This window comes from Notamacropus eugenii, chromosome 2, assembly GCF_028372415.1.
Source record: "Notamacropus eugenii isolate mMacEug1 chromosome 2, mMacEug1.pri_v2, whole genome shotgun sequence".
NCBI lineage: Eukaryota > Metazoa > Chordata > Mammalia > Diprotodontia > Macropodidae > Notamacropus > Notamacropus eugenii.
This window is the reverse complement of record NC_092873.1, coordinates 409,443,855-409,466,163: the sequence shown is the minus strand read 5'-3', so window position 1 is coordinate 409,466,163 and position 22,309 is coordinate 409,443,855. Positions and strand designations below refer to the sequence as shown.

The following is a 22,309-nucleotide window of genomic DNA, read 5'->3' as shown; positions in this document are numbered from 1 at the left end:
AGATCCAGGCAGGGATATCCATATCACCAAGGTCAGGGAGGAAGGGGAGGAGAGGGGAGTTGGGATTGCTCTGGACTCCATTCATGAGGAGATTTTCCATGTGAGTAGGAGCGTAATTCTTAAAATAACACCTGGATGTGAATCCTGGCTCTGAGACTTACCAGGTGAGTGATATGGGAACACAGAAGTATGGAAAAGTCACTAGATTGTAAATGAGAGGACCTTAGTTCAAATCCTGTCTATCTCTTCTCTTTCCTCATCTGCTTATGGGATACTCTGGGCTTATTACTGAAGAGCCAAGCTGCTACATCTCCCCTCGAGGTCTTTCAAGTCTGACAGGTGGTACTCAGAGTAGAGAGCTCATCTCCTAACCAGCACCACACCTCTCCCTGCAATAAGATAGTATCAGCTCCCCATGGCTTGCCAACCTAAGCCCACAGGATCCAGAATTCTCTCAGGCCTATGCCTACACTTTCCTGTCCCTCCAAAGAATTGGCCCTGGGTTTAGGTTTCACTAATTAGCACCAAACTGTGATGATAATTATCACAATGGGGCAACTAGGCAGTTGTGTGGATGGCTGGAACCAGAGAGATTTGAGTTCAAATCCAACCCTCAATAGTGCCTAGCTGTGTGACCCGGGCCAAATCACTTAATTTCTGCTTGCCTCAATTTCCTCATCTGTAAAATGGAGATAATAATAGCACCTACCTCCCAGAATTCTTATAGGGATCAAACGATATAATAATTATAAAGTTCTCAGTACAGTTCCTCGCACATAGTAAGCACCATATAAATGTTAGCTGTTACTAGTAAGTATGAATAATGATAATTATTAAAAATAATACTGAGAAGTAATATGGGATGCTGGACAGAAAGCCATCTGTCAGAGTAAGACCAAGGTTCAAACGCTACCGTGGATAAGTACTGGCTACATGGCCCCACCCAGGTTTAGACGCTCAGAGTGATTCTCTAAGACTTGAAGTTGCCACAAAGGTGCTGACCTTCATGGAGAGAAGGCATTTCCTCATCTGAGAGTTCCCTACACCAGTGAAATCCTGGCTCTTGTCCCTATCTCATAAACTAGGAAGGAAACCAAAGCTAAGTGACCCTTCCAAGATCATCCACCTAGTGAGTTTCAGAGTCAGGATTCAGACCCAGGTTTTGTCTCTGACCAAGGCAATGAGCAGAACTGTTTCTTGAATATGAGGGTCCAGAGAAAATCAGAGCATAGAGCCCCTTCATTTCACCAATGAGGCCCAGTGAACTGCCTAAGATCTATATCCACTATTTCATAGGAACATAGATTCAGAGCTGGAAGGAACGTTAGAGGCTACTCTCTGGCTTCCGAAGGACAGAGTTCAATAGGGGAGGTCTTTCAACCTTGTTCCCAGCTTTCCCAGGGCCATTGGAATGGGGCAGGGACAGCCATTTCAAGTAGGAGAGGCCTATGCCTCCTTCCCTGTGGAATGCAGACCCCTTCCTGGGGAGGAAGAGGGCTGATGGGCAGCCTCACTCTGGAACATGTAGAGGATTTTTGTTTTTTTGAAACACAAAAGCCATTGTTTCAGCAGCAAAACGCTGCTGAGGTGCTGAGAAAAATAAGGGAAAAATCATCATAGAAAGCAGCAGGTTGGCAATGCTTGTACAAGGCAGTGGGGGCTTGAGTGTGAAGAGCCAATGGAAAGGGCAGGGAGGGCCTCTGGAGCCCCTTCCCTGCACAGACCCAGTTGTTCCAGCAGATAATTCCAGACTGGGCTAAGCTGGAGGTACAGCCAGCGTCTGCATTTTTTGGCCTAGTTGGGAAATTCTGCCAAAAGACTTTGCCAGCAGACTGAGCTGGGAATTTCTAGGTTCTGTGAATCTCTACTTTCCCCTATCTTCCCCCTCTCCCTCTCCCTGGCACCCCTACCCTCAGGGGCCTGGCTGTCTAGCTCATGAATGGATTTGAGGAATGATGTGGGATAGAGGGCAGCCAGAGAGTAGGTCCAGCAGAGCAGCCCTGTAGGCCTTTTTTGGAGGGGAAGGGAGGGCACGGGACAAATGACTGTTTTCTAGGAGGTATGATCTGGAAAGGCAAAGGGAAGGGAGAGCTTCAGCCAGAGAGAATGAATGGTGACCTTTTAAGCATCTTATCAGACTCTCTGGCTGTGGGTGACAGTGAAAGAAAAGACTGCCTACAACACAAAAACATTCCTGCCTGCTGGGCCCTTCTGGAGGTGGTGATGATCTGGGAAACTCTGAATGGCCCCAGTGAAGCTGGGACCCTGAGAGAAAAGAGGGGCATTCTACGGGCCTGGCCCAACCCCTGGGCTGCTGAGGCTGGAATTCTTTATCACACAACACCCCACCCCGTGGAGTGGTAGAAAGAGCAGGTCAGACAGAGATTCAGAGGCTCCCAGATCCAGAGTTGGAAGGGACCTTAGTCCACAGTGGTTTCCTATTACCAATGTAACTTAGGTTCAAGCCTCAAGCTTTTGCAGAAGATGCTCCTCACTGGCAGAGAGAGTGATGACTCAATTGCCGTGTTGTTCTGAGGGAATTAGAGAAGAGATAGAAACCCTACACCCCTCAGGATACCTGAAGAGAGATGCTCCAAGGGTAGCAACTCAGCTCTGGGAGGGTGAATCAGAAGTACTTCCTACAATCAATCAATCAGCCTTTATTAAATGCCTACTATATGCTAGACGCTGTGTGACAAAAAGAGGCAAAAGGAAACTGAGGCCTAGGCAGATGAGGTGGCTTGCTACAGGCATCAAGTAACAGAGTCAGGATTGGAGCCCGGGTCTTCTCATCCACAATCCAGTGGGTTTTCCATTGTAACTACACAGCCTCATCTTCAGCTCCTTGAGCCAGATGCACAGCTGGGAGGAAAGGGCAGGGATAGGGCTAAAGAGGAATAAAGCTGAGTTCAGAGATACCAAATCTCAGGGCCTCAGAACAGAGGTGGGATTCAGTCTCTTCTACAATTCTACAAGCCCTGACCCATCACTCCCACCCAGTCAAGCTAACGAACATAAGCTGCAAAGCCCTTGCTCTCTGAAGCAGGCAGGGCTCTCTACTTTCCTCAGGGTGAGCTTGGGGAGGTTGGGGGTGGAGAGGAGGAGGGAACACCCAGGATCCCTTGATCTTGGACTTCACTCCCTGGGACTTGCCTATTTTCTCAGATAAGTGTCTCTTCTTCAGTTTTTCTGGGCTCTTTGCCATCAATGGGGTTTTTCAGGGTAACTGGTCATTCTGGCTTCTAGTTTTTAAGAGGGCTGGAAAACCCCTTCCCTGAGAACATGTCTGTGCTGGCAGAGTTTCCTAGAGGGAGTTATCTACCCATTCTTTCTCTCTTTTTAAAAATTTTTTGAGGCAATCAGGGTCAAGTGACTTGCCCAGAGTCACACAGCTAGTAAGTATCTGAGGCTAGATTTGAACTCAGGTCCTTCTAACTTGATGGCTGGTGCTCTATCCACTGTGCCACTTAGCTGCCTTTCCTCCTACCTTTCTATAAGCTCTCCAGAACCCTATATAATAATACTGGGGGATCTGTTGTGATTCAAACAGTTCAGGAAACATCTTAACCTAAGCCCCAAAGGGAAGGAGTACAGGTTATGTGAAACTGGTGCTCCATCCACACATTCTTAAACATAGAAAGCTAGAAATTGGGAGAAGGAAAGGAAGAAAGGGAGAAATGATTTTATTTCTCAAACACAATTTAGTACCTAGGGCCTGACAGCTTGGCATCACACGGTCCCTGACCATAATGGCAAGAGGGTCCCAGTATTTGATGGTTCAGTTATTGCTATGTTCATCCTTAAAAAAAAAACCAAACCCAAGCCACTTCATAAAAAGAACAAGAAAATTCATTTACTTAAGAAGTACTGGTAGTTTACCCCTTCTCATGAAAGACTGAAAAGGCAGTCTACCTACCTCATGGCACTTGAAAAATGATGAGATTTCCAAGGCGGCACGGATATCCTTCAGTCGGTTCCGGTAACAAATCTGGAAACACAAAGAAACACAAGTTCTTAGCTGCCCCTGGAGAGTTTCAAGACTCATGGAATTCATTAGAATCTCATCATTTCAGAGTAATAAGGGGACTTTCATTTAAGCCCAGGGGTTTTTGAATCTGGAAAGGAGTCCTCTTTGGGTGGATTTCAGGGGGTCCATGAAATTGGATGGGGGAAACAAAGACTGCCTCTTCACTCTGATATAGCTGGTTTCCTTTGTAATCTTATATATTTTATCTTATGCATTTAAAAACATTATTTTGAAGAAAGGTTTCACCAGACTGCCACATGGTATATAGTCCATAGCTCCTAAAAAGGTTTAGAATCCCTGATCTAGTCTACACAGTTCATTTTACAATTGGGGAAACTGAGAATCAGAGTTGTTAAATGACTTGCCTGTGGTCCTGTAGCTACTGAGTGACAGAAACTGTGGGCCTTTGGGATTCCCCAGTGCAGGGCTTTTCCTCCACTTTCCCCCAACTAAGGCATTGGCTGGGAACAAGAGGAGGCTAGTGCTGCCTCCACTACATATGCCACACTTTACTTTCCACTGCCTATTAATTCATGACATTACAGGCCGTGTTCATTCTGGATTGTCTGCAGGTAACATCCAGCTAAATCTTAAAAACCTCATTGCTATGGTGTGTTCCTGAAGCCAAAACTCAATGTTCCTGATTTTCAAAAGGGCAGGCAAGGATGAGTGATAACAGGCATGAAAAAAGTCACGATCCGTATCCCTGCCACCAACATTTGGCCTCTCAGTACCAGGGGTGAGGTGGAGCAGGCTCCTGAGGAGCCCACATCATCCCTAAGCCAGCCCCCTTTTTCCCCTGCCACCTCAGTCCCCTGGGAAAACACTGGCTAAGCTTGTTAGTCTAATGTACTCAGGACAACAGGTTCGTTGTGGGATGTTGTCACACACTTGGGCAAAGTTACTTGATGCCCATCTGTACACAGTGACGCAACTTGGCAGGGGACCTGGCTGGAGGCTCCAGGAGTTTACAGAACCAAGAATAAACCCCACTGAGTCACCATCGGGGGTGAATGCACCCAGCTCTCTGAGATGGCATTGCTAAAGAGCAGAACTGTTTCTCCCTGGACGACTCAAGGGCTGTTGGAAAAGGACTCAATGATGATGCAGGTCAGTCAAGAGTTAAAGCAAATTCTGCTGCCTGCCCTTGTGACAGCTGGTAGTGTCACAGTTTGCCAAGGGCTTAGGTTAAGCATGCCTTGGGAGCAAAAAAAGGACAGGGAGATCCCCACTAGATGCCAGTGGATTGGCTCATGGGACAAGAGCTGAAAAGCACCTCAGAGGCCTATGGTCCAAACTTTTGGTCTTACAGTTGAGAAAACAGACATTGAGAGTCTAGTTCAAGGTAACATAGGTAGTAATTAAATCTGAAGCCAGGTTCTTTGAGTGCAGAGGACAATCGGCGTTCTAGTGCAAAGAGAGCTAGACTTGAGAGCCTAGAATAATAATAAGAGCTGACATTTACATGATACTTTTAAGAGTTTTAAAACATTTTACATACATTATTTCATTTGATCCTCATACAATTCTGTGAGGTAGGTGCTATTATTAAACCCATTTTATAGATGAGGAGACTGAGGCTAAGAGTAAATGAGTGACTTGCCCAAGTTTGCCCAACCAGTAAGGGGCCATGGCAGGTTCTAAACCCAGGTCTTCTTGACTGTAAGTCCAGCGTGCCATCCACCACAGCACAGTAGCCTCAGATCCTTACTGGATCAGTGACCAGGGGCAAGTTTCCTCAACCTCAATAGTTTCCTCATCTGTAAAATGGGGTAATAACAGCACCTACCTCACAAGGTTGTTGGGGAGACCAAATTAGCTTATACATAAATACATATATATGTTTATAATGATATATATGTTTGTATGTATATGTGTGCATGTATAAAAGGTGACATTTATATGGCACTTTGAAGTTTTTATGAGCAATATGTTTGTATACACATGTGTATGTATATTCATATGATGAAAGATATATGCACAGATATTATATGTATGCACATGTGTTTACATGTACATATAAAAGGTAACATTAATATGACACTTTAAAGTTTTTCTGAGCAATATATATGTATGTATACATACACACATATATACACACACACACATATATAATCATATGTATTGTTCAGTAGTGCCTGACTCTTTATGGCCCCATGGAGAACATGGGGTTTTCTTGGCCAAGACACTAGAGAGTTTGGCTTTTCCTTTTCCAGTGAGTTGCCATTTTACAGATGAGGAACTGAGGCAAATAGGGGTTAAATGACTTGCCAGGGTCACAAAGCTATGGCTGAATTTGAACTTGGATCATTCTGACTCCAGGCTCAGTGCTCTATCCACTGTACCACCTAACTATGAGTACACAACAAACACTAACTCAGCTTTGAAATAAAGTGTTCTGAATCAATTAGGCCAAAAATTCTTTCCAGTTTGCCTGACCTTAGGCAAGTCACTTTCCAGTTTCCTCCTTTGCAACACAAAGAAGGTTGTGTTGCTTGATGATTTCTAAGGCCCTTCTAGTGCTAAAATCTATGTTCTAATATAATAAGAACCTCAGTGCACTTCAGGGAGAAAAGCAAAATAAGAGTGATAGGTTATACAAGCACAATCGTATATGCCCACTTGGTAGGACTCTTGTTTCATTTTCCAAGCATGAAATGTCAAGACCTTGAGCTGAACAGACTCTTGCTAATGTTCCAGGCACTCTGTTAGGCGCTAAGGCTACAAAGAAAAAAATTAATACAGCTCTTGCTTGCCTTCAAGGAGCTTACATTCTTCTAATGAGAACTCAAGAGGCATGCTACTCACCAAGATGTTACGGTTTCCCTTGGTGAATTCTCTGAAAGCTTCAGTAACTTGTTCCTTTGTTTTGGTCTTCTTGAAATCTCGGTTCACAGAGCCATCTTCCTTCTGAAAAAGAGAGCAACACCCCCTCCCCATTAAGGGATGAAGTCACTAGTACATATGATAGCAAATGATTTCTGCTTTTGTGCTGGAGCCTTGATAGGTAAGTTGGTCCCTGGACAGACTGGAGTGCCTGCTGTAAGGGAATAAATGCCTTAACCTGGTGCCATGGGAAATCCAGAGATGACACTCACTCTCTCTCCCTGGGTAGGAGGAAAAGTATTTAGCCTTCCTCTAGCTCTTACACAGAGACACAATAAAGTTAAACTTGGCTTTCTTCAGGAATTTAAGACCTTTCCTTTCAGCTTCTCCTGAAAAACAATGCCACAATATAATTCTTTCTTCAACCAACTCAGTTCACCACCAAACATCCAACCCAAGAGGATGCTTGTCACATGCCTCATTCTAGTCTCTCATAAAGGAGACCTCACTGGACTTTTACTCTTCACATGTTAATAAGGTCAGCCTCATGAGTAGCTTCTCATCTTAGCTCTCCTCACCACCTAGTGGATTACTGTAGACCATCCGCTCTTAGCCAGGTTAGTTCTGGAAGAGGAAGACAGGCATTGGAAGGACATCAATAGTCTAGGGAGGAAGGTATGGGCCAAATGAGGAATAGAAAATTGGGGACACAAATATATAGTCTTGAGTAAATTGCACCAAAGTTCATCAGTGGAGTGTGTTTCCTGGACAGGGGAGTGGAGTGGTTGCCCAGTCATTCAGTCATGTCTGCCTCTCATGTCCCCATGGACCACATCACACATGGGGCTTTCTTGACAAAGGTACTGGGGTGTCTGCCATTTCCTTCTCCAATGGATTAAGGCAAACAGAAGTAAAGTGACTTTCTGGTCACACAGCTCGCAAGTTTCTGGGGCCAGATCTGAGCTCTATCTACTAAGCCACCGAGCTGCCTTCATGGAGTAGAGAGGGAGTCCTAAGAGAAACAGTTTGTTTCTCTCCAAATCAGTGCAATTCTGGCATGGAGGAGGATCCCATCTGTTCCCACAAGAGGACAATGGACAGGGACCGGAAGAACATCCTGTCCAAGAGAAGAAGGTAAAGGAAGAAAGTGATTTGTTTGGAAAGGACAAAAGGAAAGAAAGGAACATGAAAAAAGGAGACAGGGAATGAAACAAAAATATAATTCTCATCCTGCCCAAAGGCTTAAAAGAAAAAAAAATAGATTGGTTTAAGGAGGTTAAATAGGTGCTAGAGAGGAAAGGTAAACATATTATTTAGCAAGGGTCTCAGAAAATCACTGTATTTCATAGGCAGTGACTTGGGGGACCACAGCAAAGCTGGTTTCTTTGGACAATTACCTATATTAGGGTGCAGGTCTAGATGCTGCCAGAAAATTAGATACTGCAGCTGAAAAATCACAGGCAATGTGATGCAACTTTCCGTAGCATCATATTTATAAATTCATCATGAATCCTGCATCAACTAAAACCTTGAACTCAAAATCAAAACCTTGAATGAGGCTTTGCAGGGAAAACAGTAAAGAACAGAATGGGTGCTGAGGGAGGATACACTACCCTCCTCTGGATGTCTCTGAAAAGAGGACAGAGGGATTAGGGGCAGATCTCATCTGAGGCAGGAGGTCAGACAAGATGACCTCCAGGAGACCATCTGTACATCTGGCATGCATCTGCTCTCCACTGACCTCATTTATAAAGATATGCCGACCTGGCCTGGTGTATGGCAGGTGTATCTGAAAGGTCAGCTGGGAACATTTGCACGAACAAAGAGAAGGGTGGGCATGGCTCTACAGGAGTAGCATGCCTCCTCTGACTACTCACTGTAGATGAAGCCAGAGAAGAGACCTTTGTCTGAACCAAAAATGGAGAGGAATTGAAAGTGTTCTATTAAATGGGGAATAAATGGAATATGACAGGCCACCAGCTAACCCAACCCTGACTTAACCCTTTCAAGCCCTCTTTAGTTACACTGGACAACTGTGCTTCAAGCAGAAAGGCCTCTGGACCACTCTGTTTCCCATCCACCCTCCTCCTCCTTCTCCTTCCTCACTTCTACCCCCATTGTCCCCCAGCCCTACTCCAAAGAGCCTTTTCTGAACATCCAAGTGACCTCTCCCTTCCTGAGTTTCTCACAGCACTGTGCCTGGATTTTTCTGCTCTGATCTCCCTCTCCCTCACATCACATTATTTCTGGTCTTATCTCCTCATTCCACCAGCCTCAATGGGTTGCAAAGCTTGCATCAGACTTATCTTTGTAAACATCCCTCTGTGCCTAGGACAAGCTTAGAAAGAGGCAGCCAGATAGTGCAGTAGATAGAGTGCAGGTCTTGGAGCTGGGAAAAACAGAATTCAAATCTAGCCTCAGACACTTATGGGCTTTGTGACCCGGGGCAAGTGGCTTAACCTCTCTGCTCCAGTTTCCCCATTTGTAAAATGGGGATAATAATAGTACCTACCTCCCAGGGTTGTGAGGATCAAATGGGGTAATATTTGTAATGTGCAAATTTTAAATCTCTATTTTTTAGGCTGCACAGTGGATATCAGTATTATAACACTACTACTATTATTGTCCTGCTTTGGACACAAAGCAGTGAGACCCTGGGACAAGGGTCATGCTATCTGCCTCAGTTTCCTCACCTGTAAATGCGAATAAAATAGCACCTATTTCCAGTGTAGTTGTATGGATCAAAGTAGTAATTATAAAGCACTTGGCATGATACGTGGCAAACAGGAAGAGCTACAGAAGTGGCAGCTGCTATCATGATTATTATGGTTATCCTGCTTCAGACTCGTACAAGCTGTATGACCCAGGACAAGTCAGGTAAGCTGCCTGCCTTGGTTTCCTCATGTGTAAAATGGAAACAATAACTGCACCCACTTCCCAGGGTAGCTGTGAGGATCCTATGAGGTCATTTTTGTAAAATGTTTCACAAACCATGACACACTATGTAAATGGTGGCTATTACTACAGGTACTGGTCATGCCTCCATGGAGCTGGCTTACCGACAAGGCCATGGCTAATTTCTGGCTGTCCTATTCTGACTGTACAAAGACAAGCTAGAAAGTACCTTCCCTTAAAGGAAGCTGTTTTCTCAGCTAATTTAATACCAAGATTTTGGCCTCAGTGATAGAAATGTTTGAGTGATCTCGGACCTAACACCATGAAGAAGCAATATGGAGTGGTAGACAGAGTGTTAGACTTGCAATTAGGAGGACCTGAGTTCAAATCTGACCTGCAGCATCAGCAGTGTGACCTTGTGTAAATTGCTTAACCTCTCTGTACCTCCGGTTGCTCCGCTATACAAAGGAGGGGTTGGATTTGATGGTTTTCTAATTCTAAATCTACGATTTTATGCCAAGGTCATCTAGAGATTTGGATGTCTCATTTTCTTGACTGAAAACTTCAATGACTGAATGTCTTTCTCTTAGGGGCAGGCCTAGTTTGGCTCTTATAAGGAATATGTTTGCATGTAACTACAACGTCTTAATCCTACACTTGGGGGAGAGAAAATGGCCCTGTGTCCTAGAGGAACAGCTGCCTAGAGGCAGCTAGGTGGCACAGTGGATAGAGTCAGAAAGACATCTTCCTGAGTTCAAATCTGGACTCAGACACTTACTAGCTGTGTGATCCTGTGCAAGTCATTTAACCCTGTTTGCCTCAGTTTCTTCATCTGTAAAATGAGCTGGAGAAGTAAATAGCAAACTACTCTACTATCTTTGCCAAGAAAACCTCAAATGGGGTCATGAGGAGTCTGACATGACAACAAACCTGGAAGAATTCAATGACTTGCTCTTTGAAAAGGTTCTAAAGGGTGAGTTGGTGAGGGTTGAGATTTGCGTGGTTCCCACTGTACAAACAGCAGGGTTGCCACAGCCCTGTTCTGGGTGGCCCCACCTCCCTCTTTACCTTAATACCCTCGATCCTGAATCCAAGGGTGGCTGTTGAGCTAATGGTTTCTCTCCACTGCATGTAGCGGGGCTTGGTCACTGCCCTCTGAACGTTCTCTTCTTCTGTTGGGGCATCAGGGTCCACTTCAATCATCTTCTGGTACATATCTTTCCGAAGGCTGGGCTTCTTCCTAGCTTTGGTGAGCTCCTCCTCCAGATAGGTTCTGCAAAGGGTACAAAAGTGCATTGAGGTTCTCTGTGGCATCGGCATGCTGCCATTTTGGGCTACATATCCCACTCCTGTTGGGCCCAAGCTATCTGAACATATTTAACCAACAAGGGTAGCAACAAGGGTGGGAAAGTAAAGGGGAAACAGAAAGATGGGATTTTCCTAGCATTTCCATTTTATTGGACAGTTAGCACAAGAACAGTAGCGACTTGCTTAAAGTCATTTAGTCAGTTAGTAGTAGGATGAGGACTCCAGGGTCTGTGTAATAGTCTGTCTGTGTAAAAGCCATTTTCTGAATAGGTCATAGAATCACAGGTCAAAGAATCATGATTTAGATACATTAGATATCATCTGCTCCAGGAGTTTTTCATCTTTTGTACGTCATGGATCCCCTTGGGCAGTCTGGTAAAGCCCATGGACCCCTTCTCTGAATAACGTTTTTAAATGCATAAAATAAAATATATAGGATTAAAAAGGAAACCAATTATACTGAAATAAAAATATAAGCTTCTTTTCATTTGACATCATAAAATCTATCCACAGTCTGGTCCATGGACCTCAGTTAAGAACCCTTAAATTAGTCTAATTCCTCCATTTAACAGACAATGAAACTTAGGTTCAGAGAAGGAATGATACTCCCCAAGTATTACTGAGCTTAGTGATTCAAGTCCAGTTCCTCTGACCTCAAAGCCAACACTCTTTCCACTGTAACAGGGGGGAAGAGAAAAGCAAACAGCATCCAATTTGGGTAGCTTCACTCTACAGACCACCAAGGAGAGATGGATACCCCAGGCTTGGAATCCTGTACTTAAAGCTCTCTCTGGAGAGAACATAACAGTTGCAGCCTTTTTCTTCTTTATACCCCAGAGCCTAGCACATTACTTTACATCCAGCAGGTATCTAACAAATATCCGAATGGAATCGAACATAATGGGAGCCAACTGAGAAGAGAAAGAAAGAAGCTGTGGTCTAAAATGGTGCCCACTCAGTGCAGCAAAAAGTAAGAGGCCCCAGGGAGCTGGAGAAAGGAAGGCTGTGACATGGTTAGAGCCCCCAGCTAAGGAAGAGGAGGCAGAATATGTGTTCTTTTTGATTCCATTGCAAGGAACTTCCCTATGAGTATTTCGGTTGCTACGCAAGTCCCTACAGTGGTTAATTCTAATTTTGCCATAGGTCAGCCCACATCCCCCCCTACCTTCTATCAAGCAGGTGGTGGTTTAGACTTCATTGTAGGGCCACGAAAAGAGAGTGGGACAGCTTTGGAATTTGTAGCCCCAGATCAATCAATTGACAAGTATTTATTAAGGATCTGCTATGTGTGAAGCAACCTCTACTAGGTGCTGCAAATAAAAAAGATAAAAAAGACAAATAGTTCCTCCCCCAAGGAGCTTACAGTCTAGCAGAATAGAAAATAGACAGACAGATGGACTGATGGATGGATGGATGGATGACTAGGTAGATAGAGGTATATTTGTACATATATATATATATATATACATACATACACACACATATACATATATGCATAGATATACACCATACATATAATATAATTTGGGGGGAAGGCATGAGCAGCTAAGGGATCAGGAAAGGTTTCTTGCAGATGGGGTCTCTTGAGCCTATAGCATCTAAGAGGGGAAGGTGAAAAAGGAAGACACTCTAGGCTATGATCTTGGAATGCATTTCCAGGATGGAAGGAGCCAGGGATCATTTATCCACTGCTCCCTGACACAGATTTTGAATGGTAAGGAGATGGGCGATCCATTTGGAAAGACCATGACATGCATCAAGGGGAGTACAATGTAGTAGGGCTGGAGGGATGAGCTAGAGTCAGTTTGTGAAGAATACAGAAAGGGCAAAAATTTCAAGTATTCAGTTAAGTGTCTCATAAATGGGCTCAGTGTCTTTCCCATTCCCCTAAATGATGAAGGTTGGTTTGGTGATGTTTTGGGTGCACAAATAACCTGTTTTGGTTCTCTCATTTGTCTCAATAAAGTCCAGGGTCCCTAGGGTAGGGTCCTATAAGCTTCCTTCCATCAAGGAGGAATAGGTCACAGAGCCTTTTGCCTGTCCTGGGATACAGACTCATGAGTGGAAGTCACCTATAGAGGGGATTAAGCACAACCTTCCACCAGCTCCTACATTCTGCCTACAGGACTCTCTCCCTCTCTTTAAACTCCCCCAGCCTGCTTCCAGAATTACCCAAAGAAGCACGTGACAAAACAGAAATTAACAATGTCAGTGACATTACAGGGAAGTCGCCTTCCTCCAGCCACTCTGCGTAGGTGGGAGCTGCCCACACAGGCAGCCTATTTCAAGCTAGAGGCGCCTACCCTCTTCCTTCTCCTGGGCCTGCCTCCCCCTCCCAAATTCTCTCTTCCTCTCGGTATCTCATGCAGCCTTGTTTTCTGTTCTTCCTGCCCACCCCATTCCTTCTCTGCGCTGACCATTCTTCCTCAGCGTTCTTTTTTAGGATGCTGAACACCCAGTCTGAGCTGTGTTTTGCCCAAGTGAAGATATACCATTGTTCCAACTGGTATCACAACTCAAAAGAAAGGAAAAGGGAGGGAACTTGAACCCTATGCTAAAAAAAGAAAAGTTCTAGTTCTTGACATTTGATCCCTGTTTTATCTTCTAAGATGTGCATCAGACTGCTGAGACATCTCTTCTCTTTCTTATCCATTCAATCCTTCATACACACACACACACACACACACACTCACTCTCTGTTTTTGCAATCAAGATACCACAGTGAAGTGTGCTAGAGTTGCACTGAGTTGTTTTGATGCCATTTCTGACTTATCTGATATCTTGTTATTGACTTGTTTCAGTCGTATCCAACTCTTTGTGACTCCATTTGGGGTTTTCTGGGCAAAGATTCTAGAGTGGTTTGCTATTTCCTTCTCCAGTTCATTTTATAGATGAGGAACTGAGGCAAACAGGGCTAAGTGACTTGCCCAGGGTCACACAGCTAGTAAGTGTCTGAGGCCAGATTTGAACTCAGGAAGATGAGTCTCCCTAACTCCAGTCCTGGCGTTTTATCCACTGTACCACCTAGCTTTTCTCAGCCAATATCTGCCAATTTTTAAAGAGATGATCTGGGATCCTTACTAGGAAGGAGAGATGGCTCCCTTTCAAGAGACATCTTCTGGAAGGGGGAAGACTCCAGGGGACTGGAGGATCAGGCACTATACTTCTGCAAAACATCTCCTCTGTGGTTTCTTAAACAGGAATCAGATTCTAAGGTCAAAGCTCTTCTCTACTTGTACTTTCTCCAGACTCATACGAAAAGTACTCACAAACAGGAGCTGGAATTTGAAGCTGGACTGATAGACAGTGGTAGTACTGTCATTAAGAGTCACACACTGAATGGTGGGGAACATGAGAGACAACAAAGTCCTGAGAGAAGCAAGGAGCCCACCGTTTTCCCTGAAGTCCCTTCCAAGAAAAGGACTGGGTCCCAAGACAACCTAGTACTCTATAACCAGTATCCTTCTTTATTTCTTGTCTATATTCCAAAATCACCACAATCTTGGAAGGATCAGAGTTACAAGTGACCCAGAAGACAATGGAAACACATGTGGTGGTTAAAAAGAGGCTGCAGAAATGATGACCTGCCTGAAAAGTGGCTGTGAAGACATCAAAGGCTTGTAAGACTGAAAGAGGAGCAAAATGTAGCAAGGGACAATAGATAAGCAACTGCAGATGGGTGCTGCCCTTGGCACCCTTGAGATACCAAGTACTTGGTGAATGATTGATTGAGATAGCAAAGGAGAGCCAACATGGTGCCATGGCCTAGTGGAGAGAAGGTCTCAAAGCTAAGAGTAATGGATGCCTCCCAAATGTCTAGTGGGTCCTTTATGGCAGATTGATGAAAAGACAGGGAAAAGAATGCTATGGCATGAGAAGGATGAAAAAGTACTGGGGTTGGGAGTGGGTGGAAGACTGGGAACCAGGTACCTATCTTTTCCCTTCTTCTTGCCTTCCTTTTGCTCTGACTGTGCCTTAGGCCCAGTAGAGGCCCCCACCCCGCTGCTGTTTAGCCTTGACAGAATCTTTCCCAGCTCAGGAATTTGAGGCTTCCTTCCTACCAGAGCACTGCTCCTTACTGTGAGAGGCTGTTTTGGGCAGAGAGGGTGAAGGCAACAGCTTCATCAGCCCTGAGTCAGGGACCCCTCAGCCCTCTGTCCAGTGACTTAAGGGAGAGGGATGAATGACATTTCTCCACTTAGGAGGTTCTCAAGGCCAATGGCCTGGGTTGAAGCAGGTCACCACTTAGGCAAGCCAATTTTCAGGAAATTATCAGCTGTAATCTCTCAAAACAAGGATGTGCTTTTTTGGGCAAAGCTCTGATAAGTGCCAGTTGGAATATTTTCCATTTGTTTGTGCCACCACCTGAACTCCACTCCCCTCCAGGCAGGATGAGTTCTGCTGCAGTGTTTTGATTGGAAGAAAGGTCCCCTGCTTCCCCTTTGGAGACAGTACCATGGGCTCCAGAGGAGCTCAGCTGAGTGTCTCCAGGGAGGGCCTTTCAAAGGGAGAAATGAAATTTGGTAGATTAAGTAAGGAATTATTGTCTGATGGAGGGATCAAATCCAGATTTCCCAACATATTTGTTCCCTGTGGTTCAAGGAAACAAAGGGACTTAGCAGCAAGGGAAAGAGGTGAGATGAAAAATAACAAGCACATTTTGTTAACAGTATTCCTTCATTTATCCACTGCTCCCTAAACTTTTCACCCCAGCCCTCACCAAATAGTACTAAAGAAACACAAAACACTCCAGTGTAATAGCTCAAGTTTCATATGAGAAAGTCAAAGGGTAGAAAGGAGAGGAAGGAAAGTGGTCAGGCTTTTATGCAGGTCTCCACTTTGTCCTTTTTCTTCGAAGATGGCCTGCTAGCCATGACACCCTTACCCCAAATCCTAGCTCTTCTTCCCTACAACTTCAAAGTAGGGCATTCAATCAAAGAAAATAAGTATTTCTGCTGTGCCCTGATCCAATGGGAAGCGCTTAAACACGTTGATCTATCCTGTCTAATCCTCTTGTTCCCATTTGGGTCATGACCAGACTGAGGCTGGCAAAATGGCTTCGTGTAATGCAGTATGGCCTTAACCCAACGATAGGAGCTCATCAGGCGCTGTCAGGGCAAACTGATTTACTAAATTACACAACCAAGCAGCTCCCAGGAGAGGCATGTGGGGAGGGAAAAGAATTTTGATGGCAACAGGTCAGAAAGGAAAGGGCCCACACTTCCCACAGAAGCCTGCTATTGTGGTCCACTTTAGACCCCTGCTTTATTCTCTTGTCTCCCCTTCCACCCAGTAATAAAGATAGGGGCTTGTCTTTGATTTCTTGTATTCTCAGCCCTTGGTAAACAGTAGGCACTTAATCAATTCATTTTGGTTGATTGATTCATACTACAAGGGACTCTCAGGTAACGAAACTCCCTCTACCAATGCAGACCAGCATCTTTTCTGAAATTCTGAGGCTTAGAGAGAGTTGTCTGGAGCACTGAGAGTTTAAGGAACTTATCCAGAGGCATACAGACATACAGACTTGATCTGAACCCAAGTGTTGGCTTCAAGACTAGCTCTGTGTTCACTAGGCCATGCTGCCCCTCTCTCCCTCTCTCTCTCTGCCTGCCTCTGCCTGTCTCCCTTTTTCTCTCTCTCTGTCTTTGTCTCTTTCTTTCTGTCTCTCTGTGTCTGTCTGTCTCCCTCTATCTCTCTCATTATAATAAGACTAAAACAATCCTGTCATGCATCCAGAGCTTCACAATTTGCAAAATGCTCACTCATACATGAGTTCATCTAAAGACCATTTTAGGCAGGGAGTGTGAAACAGTGGACAGAGTGTGGGCCAGGAGTCAGAAGGACCCAGGTTGGAATCTTGCCTCTGACATTTACAAGCTGTTTGACCACAGGCAATTCATTTAACCTCTCTCGAGTCTCCATTTCACTTCTGTCGAATGGAGCTAAGAAAAGCACTTACCTCATAGAGTTTTTAGGTCAATCAAGTGAGATAATGCATACAAAGGTGTTTTGTAAACGTTAAAGTGCTGAACGTCAGCTATAATCATTATCATTCCAACTCTAACAATTTGAGATTCTGCCATTTTTTTCTTTTGTCCTTCTATGCCTCTGACGAACCCCCATCACCACCAATGGTTCCCCAAGGTGACCTCTGCGTAGCAGAATACAACAGTGGGTTAGGTTCCCACCATCAATTCTTAGTCATCTCTTAGTAGTTTAGGGTTTGGGTTAAGTACCCAAATGCCACAAAGGATGACATGATTTGTGGTTTATGCAAGATCACTCAAAACCATCCAGAGGTAAGGGATCTGTGGCCTGCCCTCTAGGTTCTCAAGTGTGGCCCTTTGACTAACTCCAAGCAGAACAAACAGGATTTTGGTATTTTGCTAAAGTTTATATTCAGTCAAAAGGCCATGCTTGAAGACCAAGAGGGCCATATGTGGCCTCGAGGCCACAGGTTCTACACCCCTGATTATTTTACCCCTTTCCATCTTCCTACTGAGTTGAAGGTCACTGGGTGTAGGCCTACTAGAGATGAGTGTCTCTCTAATTTCCATTGTGTATCTGATTGTGTCCTTCAGCTAAATAAAAATATGATTTTTTGAATGAATCATTATTTTTATTACCTACTCCTTCCCTCTCCTTCATTATGGAAATACCTGAGGGCTAGATGTATTTATAGCTTCCTTGTTATCATTCCATTATAAGCAAGTAATCATCTTGCTCAATGCCTACATTATCCTTCTCCCAAACTATCCCCTTTCAAGACCTTGCATGCAATAGCCTTTCTACTATTTCACTGTTCCCTAAGGAAGTACAAAACAGAGTACCTGGCAATATGAACTCATCTCAAACAACTCTTTGGGGGTCACCCCTCCAGTCTACCTCAGGGATAGATGTCTTGGAGTGGACCCCACTTTAATCCAAAGTGGTGCCAGGACCAGTATCTGGTTATCCAGAGCTGGGTTAGAAAATGTATAAGGATGGTCTAAGCTGGCAGGTTCTAGTTCAAAACAGGTCTTTCCATTACCAAGTCTAACCTGAGATGAACCTGAATTTGGATACCATCCCTAGAAAAGTGCTCTAACTTCTTGAAATGTGTAGGAACTAGAGAACATTCCCTCAACCTCCAATCACTCCTATGGTCCATCTAGTCTTTAGACTTTCTTTCAGTAATCAGTTTCCTCACAAACCCCTGACTATGCGATCTCATTTTGTAGCAAGCAAAACCACATAAATTTGGCTCACCTGACTCCCATCTTGCAGTCCATCACACAGGGAGAGTCAAAGTCAGCCAGCAAGTCCTCCATCTGGTTGTACCGTTCGCCATCCTTCACGACATCCCCATGGTAGGCAGGGACAAAGGGCTTCAGAACATCCATCATAAGGCGGTCAAGACAACGTTGCTCTGATTCACAGTGTTTCTTCAAGATCCTGCCATTGGCTGCAGCTTTGAAACTCCCTGCATTGTAAGACAGAACAAAAGAGTTTGGTCTCCAGGTAAGTACTACACCATAAACTCCATGAGGGTAGAGATTGTGTCTTAACCTAATTTGGTGGCAAGAGGCAGGGCAGTAGTGCTCTGCAAATAGTAAGTACTGGATAAAAATGGGATGAATTGAATTGGTAAAATATTCTATTCCAGGCTTTAAAGTGAAATTCTCTAACTCCCAAACCTCAGATGTGGTTTTCACACGTACTCTGATGGCCCCCCCTTCTTTCCACCAGCAGCTGGTTGGCCAGAAGGTTCGACAGAGTCCTCTGCTGCAACTCACAAGCATTACAGACAAGGAACAGGTCACCATATTCTACAGCGCTGCTTTAAGGCACAACAGGGTCCTCTCCTGGTCTCATGAATAGAGGGTAGTATTTCCCCTGAGGGCTGATCCCTGTGCTTTCATATCTCACTCACTAGGAAACAGAAAGACATAGTATGGGAAAATGGATACATGCCCATAATACTCTAGCCCAGGAGCTCATAACTTGGTTAATGGATAGATTTCACCATGAATTTGGATTAAAAAAAATTACATCTTCATTTTCACTAGCCTTTGGTTTTCTTTATAATCCCATGTATTTCATTTCATGCTTTTAAAAACACTATTCTGACAAGGGGTCCGTAGGATTCACCAGATTGCTCAAGGCAGCCATGACACAAAAATAATGTTTTCAAAGAGCTGTCTGTCCATTGAATTTCATAGTCCTTTTACATTTATTCTTCAACATTTAAAGGATCAGTTGTTTAATGGGTAGGGAGAATTTCCTCTACTCAAACAGCTCTTAACTCCTCTAGGTGGTTCATCAGATAGTGCTGAGCCTGGAGTCAGGAAGGCCTGAGTTCAAATCTGACCTCAGATACTTACTAGCTGTGTGACCCTGGACACTGTTTGACTCGATTTCCTCATCTGTAAAATGGGGATAATAACAGCGTTTCTCTCATATGGATGTTGTAAGGATCAAATACAAAGTATTTGCAAAGGGCTTAGCACAGTACCCAGCACACAGTAGGCTCTATGTAAATGTTTGTCATTGCTGCTACTACTGCTAGAATTATCATTTTTATCAGTGAAGTGGGATGATAATAACAACACCTATCTGTAAAGTGTTTAGCACAAAGCCTGGCACACAGCAGGCATTTAATAAATGCTTCTTCTTCTTGTTTTTAATGTATCATTGCTGTTCTTCCTGAGATGATCTAGCCAAATAAAGTAATCACCTGGGGATCAAACTCCTGTAGTGAACTTCTCTGCCTTTAGACAACTGACAGACTTTCCACAACTGGGGTTGCCCTGGAAGCCTCTCCAGCTTGGTAGGGCCTCCTAGAATGTGGGCTCGCTTGGTGTGGCTTTGGAGGACTCTGGGTAACCTCCACTCCACAAGTAGGGGTCAGGATAGACTTGAGTGGTGCCAGTCATTCAAGAAGACCCCTCATGTACTTGGTACTGTGCTAGCGAGGCCAGGTGATACAAAGGTATAGAGTCCTGGTCCTAGAGAAGCTTACAATCTAATTTGAGAAAGGGGACCCTGGTGAAACATTAAAGCTGGAACAGAAAGCATATGATAAATGCTGAAATGAACAGGATATCTGGCACATGCTGTGAGGGTTGCTATAGGGGTTATCTTCAGGATTTCCTCTTCCTTTCATCCAAGAATTAGGGGATCCTGAGCCTCAGGAAGCTCCAGGGTCAGACTATTATTCTGTTTGTTACATGCCCTGGGGCAGAAGAGGCCACCATGACAGTTTACAGTGGGCATGAAGTGGGAGAAGGACATGACAGGAGGGATTAAAATGAGGATAAATTGCATTTATATGGTTGAAGAACAGGGTTCAAAATGGGGTGACTGTCCCAATATCAGGCCATAAACTCATCTTTAAAAGGAATTTACCCTAGGGAACACGGGGAAGAGAACAAGAGTTTATTAAGGGCCTACTATGGGCCAGCCACCATGCTAAGCATCTTATTTTGTATATAATATCATTTGCTTTTTATGACAACCCTATGTAGTGCTATTATTATCCCACTTTACAGATAATAATAACAAGAGCTAACATTTGTTTGGTGCCTACCTACGAGCCAGACACCATGCAAAGAACTTTAATTATGAATATAATCTTATTTGGTCCTCTTGACAACCCTGGGGGTACACACTATTACTTCCCCCATTTCATAGCTGGGGAAACTGAGAATGATAGAGGTTAAGTGACTTGCCCAGTATAACATAGCTAATCTGAGGCCAGGTTTGAGCTTCTGTCTTCTTGACTCCAGGCCTATTGATCTACCTACTTCTAACCCTAAATACCCCCAAACTTCTGGGAGACATCCTGGGCCCAAGTTCTGCCCTCTGAACTTCAACTTTCATAAAGTTGTCCCATAAAAGTAGACATGGGATGTGTCCCATGGAGGTAGACATGAGAGGACTCCTTAGGCTCTACTAGCAGAGGCCAAAGGAGCTGTTCCTACCTGCATGCCCTGCCAGCTGGATCCAAGGGTATTTCTTTTTGAAGGACATGACAAAAGGAGACCAGTGCACCATGTTCTTGATTTTCCGCCATGATTTGCTCTGGAAAACAACAAAGAAAAAGTCCTACCCATTAGAAAGAAGATTCTTATTTACTGGTCAGGTGAAGTCTAAGCAAGGTGACAGCCTGCCTAGTAAAGTTGGTCATACTACTTGTACCAGTAGTCCTGATGAGCCTCAAGGTACAAAAAGCGATTCACCAGAATACAGAGAAAGTGGGAATCTTCACTCTCATCTGACAAATGAGTTCACTGAGGCCCAGAGAAATCAGGTAGCTTGTCTGGTGCTGCATCATGAACAAAAGGTGAAGCTGGAAACAGGTCGCCATACTTCTTGAATGTTCTTTCCCTTACTTTAATGGTGACTATGTTCTTTAGACCAAAAATGGGGATATTTTTTTTTACAAAGGTTTTTCTTCCCATAATATTAAAAAAACAAAACCCAACTGCATAGTGCTGAAATAGCCTTCATTGACTTTACAACTTGAAATGTTGAAGTCAGCTGCTGCACCAGCACCTACATTGTAACATCTGTACCAAGTACTTACATATACATGTATAACCATAGACACATGACAGATAATACATATCGCACCATTTTCTTCTTTAATCTGGACTTGTGATTTTCATCATGTGTAGTTGAAATCCCATTACGTAAATTCCCTTAACCCAATACAGATAAGCTACTCCTTTTGATTTTTTTTTAAATTTTTATTTTCAGTTCCAAATTCTCTCCCTCCATTCCCCATCTCCCCCACTCACTCAGAAGGCAAGAAATAGGATACTCCTTATATATAGGAAGTCATGCAAAACATATTTCCACATTAGCAATGTTGCCCAAAAAAGAAGCAAAACAAGGATGCTTCATTCCTCAATCACAGTTCATCAGTTCTCTCTCTCTCCTTTTCTCTCCCTCCTCCCCGCTATCCCTTCCTCTGGAGGCAGATAGCAGTTTTCAATGTGAGTCCTTTGGAATTGTCATTGTATCAGTGTATTGATCATAGAGCAACTCATCTCTAACTTAGGGTCTTAGAGGGGTGATTGGGGGCATGGCACAGTGGTCACATAGCTAACACATTTTAGAGCTAGACTTCTACCCAAGGTTTCCTCCAAAGTTTGACACAGAAACTTGTAGTTATAAGAATAATAATCTATATTTATGTAATGCCTTGAGATTTACAAAGTGCTTTTCTCACAATGGCCTGGTGCCCTCTTCTGCTGTCAGTGGCTT

At 44.0% G+C, this 22,309-nt stretch overlaps 1 protein-coding gene across 3 annotated transcripts in view; it reads right to left on the bottom strand.

Annotated features, from left to right (window-relative positions):
- The window catches only part of ITPKB (inositol-trisphosphate 3-kinase B), a 200,698-nt gene that overhangs the window by 7,096 nt on the left and 171,293 nt on the right, over positions 1-22,309 (bottom strand). For all 3 annotated transcript variants that reach the window (XM_072647686.1, XM_072647687.1, XM_072647685.1), the window contains 5 exons: positions 21,022-21,121; positions 18,308-18,521; positions 10,817-11,021; positions 6,836-6,937; positions 3,917-3,988 (listed from right to left, as the gene is read on the bottom strand). In XM_072647686.1, coding sequence (XP_072503787.1) covers positions 3,917-3,988; positions 6,836-6,937; positions 10,817-11,021; positions 18,308-18,521; positions 21,022-21,121 — 693 coding nt within the window. The remainder of the gene's footprint in view (positions 1-3,916; positions 3,989-6,835; positions 6,938-10,816; positions 11,022-18,307; positions 18,522-21,021; positions 21,122-22,309) is intronic.